Source organism: Oculina patagonica, unplaced genomic scaffold, assembly GCF_052425735.1.
Source record: "Oculina patagonica isolate OP01 unplaced genomic scaffold, crgOcupat unplaced136, whole genome shotgun sequence".
In the NCBI taxonomy this organism is placed as follows: Eukaryota; Metazoa; Cnidaria; class Anthozoa; order Scleractinia; family Oculinidae; genus Oculina; species Oculina patagonica.
The window spans coordinates 1-11,477 of NW_027557366.1; the positions used below are offsets into that span (position 1 = coordinate 1).

Sequence of the window (11,477 nt, forward strand, 5' to 3'; positions counted from 1 at the left end):
AGACGGAATCCACTAGGAAGTCGAGTAATATTTATTAAAGTTGGACAAAAATCAAGTACCAGAATAAGCTAGAATAATTTAAATCCTTTTGCGGTATTTCCTACCCTTAGTAAAAGGTAAAGATGTAAGTAATCATCCCTGATAACACCAACAACAATTTCTTATCAGAGTCTGAGAAAATGAATTTCAAAGTTCACAAGCTATAGGCCAAATCTCACGTGTAGCCATTTTGTAAATTCGTCTTAAGCGATTCAGTGGAATTCAGTGGAACTTCGAACTTTGTTTTCGATATTTGGTGTTGTTAGAAACGATTTCTTTTGATAAGATATTTGAAGCAGTAACAAAAAAGTTTGCAATAAGGTGGAAAAAATTCTGGTACAACAATTTCTTATCAGAGTCTGAGAAAATGATATCCAAAGTTCACAAGCTATGGGCAAAAGCTCACATCTTTTAAGCGATTCGTGGGAATTCAGTGGAACTTCGAACTTTGTTTTCGATGTTTGGTGTTGTTAGAAAAGATTTCTTTCGATAAGAAATTTGAAGCAGTAACACAAAAGCTTGCAATCAGGTGTAAATAGTTTTGGTACATAATTTTGTCCAATAACTACTCGAAGTCCTGACGGATTTCCTCTTAAATAACACACCAAATGCATTAGAAGGTACGGATGGCTAAAAGTGACGAAGATTAAAACGGGCTGCGATATGGGTTTTTTAAATAAGGTACGGAAGACATATTTGGCTGCAACGAAGCTATGCCAGGTTTTGTCATTTAGAATCATAAAGTTAATTTCTTTGCAAACATTTCGTTTCATAGCGGATATTTGACAAAATTTGATAACATAAAATTAACTTAGCCGTGACAAAGTCCCCTTAAAAGGATATCAGTATACCTGCAAAATAGAAAAAAACATGGTGACCTCAACTTCCTACTCCGATGTAACTACGATACCAAATACCTTGGGCATTTTCCAGAATTTTAGAGACATACTTATTGCCTTTGACGAAATTAAAACTTTGTACAACTATGATGAAACGACATTATCCTTTTCAACAATAAGGATATTTTAGTGGGTGGAAAGCCTATATTTATTAGGGAATGGTTTAATAAAGGCATCCATACGATCCAAGAGCTCTTGAATGAGGAAGGTCAATACCTAACCTTCCACGATTTTCAGATAAAATATCATTGCAAAACGAATTTTCTCCAGTTTTATCAAATCTTGAGCGCAATTCCTGGCTCTTTGAAAGATAAAGCGCGAACTTTAGGGCAAAACCCGATACTTAACTACAGCGAAAATTCTACATCGTTTCTGCTAAATCAAAACACCCAAATTAATCTGGAAAAGTTTAAAGCAAGAGACTATTACCACCTACTCCTTGCCAAGAAACATCAATCACCCCCTACTGGCCCTAAAAGATGGAGTACCGATCTATCAATGGACACAGAAGACTGGAAAGAAATTTTTAGCGCAAACCCAAAGCTATGCAAGGAAAATAAGTTATAAGAATTTCAGTTCAAATTCATCCATAGGATTGTCGTCACGAAGAAAGAACTCTTCAGATATGGGATCCACACAGATAGTGATTGTGCATATTGCAGTGAACCAGATTCTATAGATCATACTTTCATTAATTGCACATTTACTCGAACCTTCTCTCGTAATGTCATTGATTGGTTTAATGTTCAAAATGGCTCTAGTTTCCAACCGGATACGAAAGAAATGCTTATTTCATCCTGTAAATACCCAAACAACCCGGTGCTAGAGAGAAAAGTCAATTACACCCTCCTCTTCATGAAATACTATATATATGCAAGTAAGCTAAATAACAGTTTACTTTGTCTGACTGATTTTAGCAACAAACTCAATCTTAAATACAAAGTGGAAAATCTGACACATTGACACTTAATTGAAAATTTAAACTCCTCTTTTATTTTATAAAGTAGTATCGTTTTTCCCTTTTCATTTATTTTCTTCTTGTTTTTCGATCCTTTGGACTTAATGTAAGTAGTGTTAGTTTCTTCTCCTGCTCAGCCTCAATAAATTATAATTTCATTTTAGTAATGTAAGTAACTGTCCCGTAAGTAATGTAAGTAATCAATTTTTAAGTAGTTTTTTTTCCTGTAAGTAATGTAAGTAACGGTCCCGTAAGTAGTGCAAGTAATCGTTTAGTAAGTAGTCTTTCTTTTTTCTGTAAGTAATGTATGTAACTGTACCGTGAGTAGAGGTAATAGAGTGAATTCGTGTAATCCGTTTTTTATATGTTAATGAGTCGTATAATATTCTAATGTTTGTGTACAATAAAACAATACACGAGTGGTCAGAAAACCTCAAAGAAATCACTTTAATAGTTATACAGAAAACAAGTATAAACAGGGCGTGTCTTTCTTTAAGCACTTCAAGAACATGTTCAACCTAAATCGAAAATTAGTTTGTTTTTCTTTACGGGATGTTGAATATAAAATGTTTGTCTAAAATCGCAAGACAATTCAAGGCATGATAAATTTTAAGCCCCGTTATCTGTTTTGGTTTTTACATATTGGTAAATGCTTGAATTTTAACCTGACTTCCACATGCAAATAATTGCGATTTGTCCGCAATTTTCTGTTTTCCTGTACAGCTCATTTAAATATTACACGGCGCATTTGCATATAAAAACGGGTTACACGAATTCACTCTAATGTAAGTAATCAATTTGTAAATAAGCTTTTTCTTTTAATTTTGTGTGTGTGTTGCAATTAAATAAATAATAATAAAAAAAATACCTGCAAAATAGGCTGTGATGACTTTTGATGCAGTACCGAAACCAAATTTATTCCGTGCAGTAACGCGAACCTCGTAAACGAAAGACTTTTCGTTTTTACTGATTGAAATGTAAGTGTTGTTGGTTCTTATTATTGTCGCATCTATCCATGGCGAGCCGTGTTCTTTATACTCCAAGACATACTGCATCACTAACGAGCCGCCATTTTCTTCCGGGGGACTCCACGAGATCCACACATCAAAAGGAGGCTGTTCTTTGCGGACTAAACTGTTTGTTAGGTTAAGCGGAGCCGACGGGGAACCTAGTGAGAAAAGAATTTGTTACGATTTCGAATGACAACACTTCTAAAATCATTATTTGGTTGTTACCGTGCGCTGTAAAGTTTGAAAAAAATCGTGGCACTTGCTCTAGCCAAACGAATCTAAACAACGTCAAGATCTTCTTTCAGCCACTCAAACTCTAAACAGTATCAAGCGTAAATTGGTCAACAATTCTTCCCCTATCCTTACCTACAACTTGTAACACTACAGACATGTCACAAGTTACATCTTTTCTTCCGCTTAGAGCCGCTTACAGATTTCCCCGCGCTTGCTAAAGGTAACATCAATTGCAAAAGATGTTTCCCCTCTCTTTCTACAGGTTGCATGTTTTCCCGCGCTTACAATAGGTTACAGTAAGTTTTCCCCCGCTTGCACAGGCTATACGTACAGCTCCTAGATTTCTCGCCGATAGCATTTTTTTAGTCGCTGCTTTTCCAAAGGAAAGAGCCGCAAACATTGATTGAAAAAGTGACCGAGAAGGCTTGAAATTAAATGTGATTGCACGTTTTCAATTTACTAGATCTAAAATCACGGCATGAAAAATTAAAAAAAAAAAAAACTTACTGAAAAATGAAACTGGAACTGTGCGAGATCGAAAACCGCGACCGACTTTATTGATCGCTCTGACGTCTACGTGCACTTCACGTGGGTATCCGCTGGCTTGGAGCTTGCAAATCACGTGCTCTGTGCAGCGACTGATGGTCTTGCTGATTAGGACCCTGTTGAAAACCGGATGTTTATATTCTACTAAGTAGCTTGTTATGGGGGTGTCACCGTCATCCACAGGGGGCTCCCACGTGAGCTTGTTGTACATGGGGCACTCGGTATTATTGCTGTGAGTCTCTTGTATTGTGACGTTTATTGGCTCGCTGGGCTTGTCTAAGGAAAGATCATTTACATGTAAAGAGATTAGTAACGTTTCAGAAGGTGGTCAAACGAACTGTAACAACAACGGAAATGTGAACGTCGCCATTGGAAAAAAGTTTTAGCGAGCAGAACCCTCGCTCTAAGGTGCGTAAGCGTGGGTAAAAGTTAGAGACAATGTATGAACGAGTTGCCTAAACGTGTACGCAAGTCGTTCATACATTGTCTATGTCTATTTTTTTCATGCACGTAAATAAGTACGCGTCAGTGGACTGAATCCACCTTTAGCATGAGTTGCAGCCGGACATCTCACAAAACCCTCAATGTAAACAGCTAATTCGAGAAAGGTTGTCGAAAAAAAAACCCACAAGAGTGAACGCAACAATTACGACTAAAGGTTGTATGGATATTCACTTAATTCTGCATATTGGCCAAAAGGAAATGTTCATGTTTGTATTTTGCACGTAAAGATTTTGTTTTCTTCTAAGGAGGCTTTTTTCTGTGGCTTTGCTCATACTGTCGCATGTCTTTGAGTTTTGAAATTCTTCTAAAATACAGCGTGGCTAAAATTACCTTGTTTCCACATGTCTGAAGAGATTGAACACATGCAAATTCGCGTTTGCCATGTCGCTATCTTATTAGTATTCAGCACGTGCAGTAGCTCTCTACTTCTACCCATGTTAACCTTCGGTCTTGTCGAGTGTACTTTTTCGCGTTTTTCCGATAACCTTTCTCAAATTGGCCAATCTCGAGCCCAGAGTGTCTCCCGGCTCCGCGGTCCGTCAGCGGTTGGTCAGCAGTAGGGTCGCCGGTAGACACTCTGGGAAACTGAAATGTATTTCTCTTTCTCTATTGGCCCTCACAGAACAATAGAAATCAACACGGAAGTCTTAAAATTCTTCCCGGAAGAAAACAAAACCGGAAACCCTGGAAAAACATTTTTCTGTTTTCCATGGTCAAATGTTCAGAAGTATCAGCTTAATTTTGTAAAAACACCTAAGAAATCGTGATATGGTGCTACATAAATGAAGTATTTTCTAATTCTACCCTTCTCTTTGAACGTAAAAGATACCATGAATAAAAAAATGGACTTCCTTTAAGCGTCTATACTTAACGGAGATTTAAAACAACAAACGACGGCGTCACCAAGGACAAGGTCGATTGAAAACTCAATTTATAGCTGACTTACAAACATCGCTAGAACTACTGTTTTCATTCAAATCTCCGTTCCAGTTGAAAAACTGAATATGGCAGACAGTGCACAATTCAAAATAATAACTATTGACGCAGAATTTGAACATTACGCGTTGTTTTTTGCTGAAGAAAAAGAATTGAACACAAATTATAACACACGTGTGCACGTGCTGAGTCGCAAAAATGCTAATTACGCCTTTTGAATAGCGTTGACCGGTGTGCATGTGGCCTTTAACGTCTTTATTAATATCACCGCCATTCGACGAGGAAAAAATTGTTTGCTCAAAACATGCAACCTATCCTGAAAAGATGCGCTTTCAGCGAGAAGCCTTTCCAATATACAAAAGTCACCAAACAAAAATATACGAATGTCGCCAAACAATTTTTTTTTATGAACAGAACAATAGCTTGTCCGTGCGTTGTGCATTATGTAACTTTCTTAGCCGTCTTCTGAAAAACAACAACGGACACACGCACGCAGTCTTCAAAGACGGAATCCTGGAAGGCTAGCAACACCTTTGATTTAAAACAAATATATCAGAATGCTCAAGAAAGAGACTAAAGGAAATCAAAACACCAGACGCTACTTTGTTAACTTTCTCTTTAGTTAACTGCAGGACGTTATTGTTACTTTTGTTGCTTCAATAAACACGAGTTCAGTCGACACTGTTTTAAGGCCGATTTACACGGTACGATTTTGTCGCATGCAACATGCTTGCAACATGCTTACGACAGGCCTACGACACGAATTGTGTCGTGTGAATCAAACCTACAACTCGCTTACGACTGTCGTAGGCGTATCGTAAGCTTGTCGCATGCGAAAAAATCGTACCGTGTAAATCGTCCTTTAGAAATAGTTCAACTTTCTCGATTTACTTCCGTTCTGGGAAATTTACTTCCGCTAAGAACTACGAGCATGCGCAAAAAAACCCGGAAGACCAAGGTTCTTCCTGAAATCGACCTGAAATTGATCTGATCCATTCCAGTTTCCCAGAGTTCATCCCATACCGCTGACCGACTGGATGGACTCTGGGCTCGAGATTGCAAATTAGCTGTACATGTAGACTAACTGCGACGCAGGCTACCTCGCTCTGCACGTGCGTTACAAATCTTGCTTCATTTTTGTTGCCGTCTTTTGCAGAACGCCAGCATTACAATAATTGACCGATTATATGAGAACCAGCCTTAACCCTTCATCCTGTCTTGTATCGATACAGTAACAGAAGTGTAATTGTAATAAACGAACTATAACTATACTCACACAGTCGTTTGATGATAATATCGAGTGTTTGCGTTGAAGATTCTGTTTTTGCGGTGCACGTGACCGGGTCGAACTGGCTATCTGTTTCAGTTACGATTGTCATTTGACTCATGTCCTTCCAATCCACTTGTTTGCCTGGTAGCAGTTCTTCAGACCGACTCCAGTAGAATCTGACCGTGGAGTTAGGGAAAGCTTTCCTGACGGCGCACTTCAGAGTAATCTTGTGACCTTCCCACGACTCTATCACCTCTGTAGAGTTTTTGCGATCTATAATTATATCTGAAAGCGGAGAACAAATAAATGTGTTGTGAAAAAGTAACACCATTTACAAACATCGCTAAAATAGTAGGGTGACCTTTTTCAACCTTGCTTCACCAATTTTTTTTAGGAAAAAACTCAAACTTTGGTCTTAAAAAATTGGCAAGAAGTGTAAATAATAAGGAGGGGAGCTGCTCTTGAAATTAATTTTTCTTGGCCCTATAGACGGGTCTGAATGGGGTTAACCGACTAGCGACAAAGGGCGAAAAATATTACCGACTACCGACAAAACAAGGAACAAATTACCGATTATCGACAAATAAATTCCAACCGACAACCGACATGGTCCGACCACTCCTGGTCCGACGTTATACGGACGTTTGTATTCAGAAAGAACAGCATTTTGAATTTATGTCTAGCTTAATAAAGTTTCCTGTCACCTTTTCGAGCAGCAGCGGAGGTTCATTTGTAATTGTAGAACAGTGGCTGGTAATCGAGGCCACAAGGCGTCCCGCTGTTGTATTTTCACTGCGCGTTGGTTATTCATGTGGTGACAGGCCATGAGCGGGATTGTTAAAGTGATTGTAAGGCGAGGAGGTTGCCATCGAACACCATCGTAGCCGGGTTCCGGTGGAAAAAAAATATCATAAAGGCGTTTCCAAGCTAAAAAAAACATGTCACGGAGTTTTTAGGGCTAAAGGAGCAGGCGCATTAATTTGGCATTGGCGGGTTCTCGCTGAAGTTATTTCGCCTGGCGAAAACTCCTGCGGTAAAAATGCGAAAATTTGCAATTGTATAAATGGATGGGCAGTGGCTGCTTGAGCTTCCAAATTTAATATCGCATGAAAGCAGCAGTGAGCTCAACGGTGTGTGGAATGTTCTATTAGCCGTATTAGTTTTAGTGTGCAGCGAAGTTAAATGATTCACGGTAGTTCTGTGGTAAAGTATTAAGCTAAAACATTAACGTGGTTAACCTTTGGTTCCACGTTTTTTATTTGCTGTTTTGTTGAACGGAATGCTTGTATACACCGTCCATTTTTCAGGAAAGAAAAAATTGTAAAGAAAAATCCCTTACAAATAGAAGAAGCGAGTAAAAGAGTTTATAAGCATCTTTCTGTTTTATTGGTAAATGAACAACACTGGCTTTAAATTTATTCTTTTCTGAAAACGGTCCAAATTTCAGTTTCGCTCGATGTGTAAGTAATATTTGACGAGCATTTGCTGATGCAAACTGATTTTATCGGTAGTAGACGAACACGTTGCTTAAAAAAAAACAGAGTTAACGAGGTTTAAGTGCATAACCAAATAATGAATTATTACAAATTTTCATATCGTCTAGAGTTTAAAGTCTTAAAAATGCGTAAATTAAATAACAAATATTAATAATTAACTTGCATTTTTAATCATTAACTGAGATTTACCGACAACCGACAAAGGTCGGAAATTTTAACCGACAACCGACAAAGTAAGGAATTTTTAACCAACTACCGACATGTGGACCCCCCCCATTCAGACCCTCCTATAGGCTTCCATTTGGCCTTAAAACAAGGTGGGGGCCTAGGCCCCCGGGCCCCTCCCCCTAGATCGGACACTGCTTTTATGCAGATTTTCACTGTACATTAGTTGCTTCATGCCACAGAACCTTTCTTCCTCATTAAATGGGATTCTTAAAGAGACTTAATTACGATTTAACTTTACTTTTGTATTTTTTTCTATCCAAAAGATGGCTCAATACATTATAAAAGATTTGCTTTTATCCAACACTTTTTTGCTCCTGGCCATTCTCCCTCTTAAACACATAATTTCTTGCAGTACTTTCAGTTTAAATTTTTTCTATTATGTTATAAAAATAGAAAGGAATGGCCGGCATGCCTGCCCAGGCCCCTTAGTATCGCTAATACTACTGTCCAAGATAAACAGAGAAAGCATGGGCACTAGATTAGAAAACTTGCCTCTCTTGTAGTTAACATTTGACCAAATATGGATATAACTTCGGTGAACATAATTGTAAAATCGTCGCCATGTCATAAATCGTTATTAATTTTTAATCACGGACATTTCATAGACTTCATCACATGGGTGTTATTTATCAACAAGTTAAAAAATTACGTGTAATATCTTATGGGTCAGATAAGCTCACTTAGCTTTTCCACAGAGAGAACATCTATTTTTGCAAGAGTAGAAGTGTCATTTGTTTTACCGGCCATACACAAAAGTTTTGGACGCACACAATACCGAATAAATTAAGTATATTGAGAAATGAATTTTTAATACAAATTTTTGAAACGTACTACACCACACAAATTTTAATTTTAAAAATGCCAACACTTCGTTTCACGATCAATCTTATTTTTCGCTCGAGTAAAATGCGTTTTACATTAAATAATACAGACTTCAACATTCTTTTTTAAAAGCCGGACGTATGCTTTTCTATAACCTCACTTAGAATATAAATACAGAATTTTCACCTGGCGCGCGAAAATGTTTTTAAAACCAAAATTGCTTCTCTTTTGCTGCTCGTTGTCGAAATTTGCCGGCTGACCATTTAAAAAAATAAATCCCTTCTTTGTAAACGCTGCGATAAGCTGTTTTTTTTATAGTAGAAAGAGTTTATTTCAGACTAAACTCTTACAGCTCGAGGCATAACATCCTTTTCATGTGCGACGAAAACAAAAGTTTGAATACATTTGCGAGATCTTTCATTATCATAAAACCGATCGAAAAAACTAATTAATTATACCCCACTACACCATATGTTTCTGTGTATTATAGATTATCATCGATTTTGAGGTCAGGGAACAAGATGTTCTTCGCTTTTACACACAGTTTAGACATTTTCCACCGTCTATCCGAGTTTGTTTTGATTTAAACGAAATCGGGCCCGCCAACTTTTCAAAGGATCAAAAATCGATGTTTACACAGCGAGAGGTTTTTTCATTTTGAGACTTTTTACTTTCTATAAACATATCATTTTGTTATCGCTAAAAGAATTTCACTCAGTGAATTTGTGGAAACCAACATTCACAAAACAATCAATAAAACACAGTTTTTCTTTACTATCAGATCTGCCGATTCTATTTCGGTGGTTTCACTACACCATGATGAAAGCCTCTTCGTAGACAAAAGACAGCCTCGAATAAATTGCTTCTCCGCGTGAGTTTTTCCGCCATACATTAAAATATGCTAACACGCCAAAGAAACTGAAATTCCACGCACAAGATTTATAAATTTCAAAATAAAAATGTTTTGATTGCTTTTTACTGAAAACGTAAATCGCAAATCTTCGGCTTGGGTGTTATATCTCCATTCAGGTGTCACCGCGAGACTTAAATATTGAATTGACTTCCAAGAGAGTTCGCTTAATATTTAATGTAACAGAGTTAAATAAAACGCCATAGGGCTTACATTATAAAAGGGAGGTTTTTAAAATTTTCTTTCAATTTGCTTGGGAAAACGGTTGGAAGAAATGCCAAATTGTGTTGTGTTTTTCTTGTGCTTTTGAGGCGTGAAGATTTTAAAACACCAGTTTTGTACGGACGATTTACTGTGCAAACAAAACTGAACTTATCACTTTCACATACTGTCATCAAAACAAACAAGTCATGTATTTCAGCACAAAGTACATTGTAAAAAAGTGCGGGATGACACGAAGCTTAGTGATGCTGAAAGCTGTTTGAATAGTATTTCTTTACTGTAAAAAAGGAGAAAATCCTCCCATTACGAACACAAGGAAAAACCACCGCTAGTCTCGACGTCCGGTCAAGTTGACAAGACGGTCGCAAAACTTCATCCCGAAAAACAAACAAACAACAATACGATTCTTATAGATACAGGACCTAAATAAGCATTTACAACTTTTGTCGGTCGCTGTCAACACGGTTTATAATTCACCGTTCAGCTAAACTAGCAGTTGAATCCGACAATTTTTTTTAAATACCAAAAATAACCGTACTTACCAACCACCTTAATTCTGACGTAGTCAGATATTGTTAACGCCACCGGATTTTGCGGCTCCAGAAAGCAAAAATACTTTCCCGAATCGTCCATTTTAAGATTTGTGATCTTAAAGCTTGCTGTCTGGTTTTTCAGTGCTGTCACTCGGCCATTAAGGGAAGATGTGACATTTCTTTTTTCTTCAGTATTAAACCTGACGACTTTTTGAAACATGTCTTTGTTGATAAGTACAACATCGTCGCCATCGGCCACGATTCCGAACTTGATGAATTGCACAGCGTCTGGGGATGGACTTGAATACTCCCATTGAAAAATTGCCTCTCTGCCTACGAAGTATTCAGAATCCTTCGGTTTTGCGGTCCAATTCACAGCTTCGGCCGCCACAGAAGCTACGATGAGGAGAAACAAGGCATGAAACATGTCACGGACTTTTCTACGAAGCACGTGCAGTCAACAACAACAAGCGTGCGAATGAGAAATTTACTTGCCTTTGATAAAACTTGACACAAGTATTAACACGTGGATAAAAGGGAGGAGTTCATGGCGAGTCGCCATTTCGACTTTTGCAGATATTATGGCAACGTTTGTCAGTTGATCTATAAACCAACGTCGAATGTCAAAAATATACATGCTTGACCACAATATTGCAATGTACGGTTCAAGACACGCTGATTGGTCATATTTAACCACGTGGTATTTTTAAAACTACCATTCTTTCATCCTGCAATATATATAAATATTATTTACCGTTATTCAAGAATAAAGCAAACTGGCATCAGAAATCACAAGTATACGGGTGGAAAGTACATTGCTTCTATTTTCTGGTCATTATGTACCCTCATATTCGTTTCAGAAGTATCTGC

General features: G+C 37.7%; 1 protein-coding gene across 1 annotated transcript; it reads right to left on the reverse strand.

The window, feature by feature from the left end:
* Positions 1-649: 649 nt before the first annotated feature.
* Positions 650-11,223, reverse strand: LOC144639825 (neural cell adhesion molecule 2-like). The gene is made up of 6 exons (XM_078499108.1): positions 11,103-11,223; positions 10,617-11,003; positions 6,403-6,681; positions 3,648-3,962; positions 2,765-3,064; positions 650-890 (listed from the first exon to the last, which is right to left on the reverse strand). The coding sequence occupies exons 1-6, from the start codon at positions 11,167-11,169 to the stop codon at positions 871-873; spliced, it is 1,368 nt and encodes a 455-aa protein (XP_078355234.1). The 5' UTR covers positions 11,170-11,223; the 3' UTR covers positions 650-870.
* Between the last annotated feature and the right edge of the window lie 254 nt (positions 11,224-11,477).

Excerpts from the sequence above, each read along its gene's own strand:
- LOC144639825 (XM_078499108.1), bottom strand. The coding sequence starts at position 11,169 with ATGGCGACTCGCCATGAACTCCTCCCTTTTATCCACGTGTTAATACTT. Across the intron at positions 3,963-6,402 it reads TATTATCATCAAACGACTGT|ACAAGCCCAGCGAGCCAATA; the intron begins GTGAGTATAGTT and ends ATCTTTCCTTAG. Across the intron at positions 891-2,764 it reads CATCACAGCCTATTTTGCAG|GTATACTGATATCCTTTTAA; the intron begins GTATTTTTTTTA and ends TCTATTTTGCAG.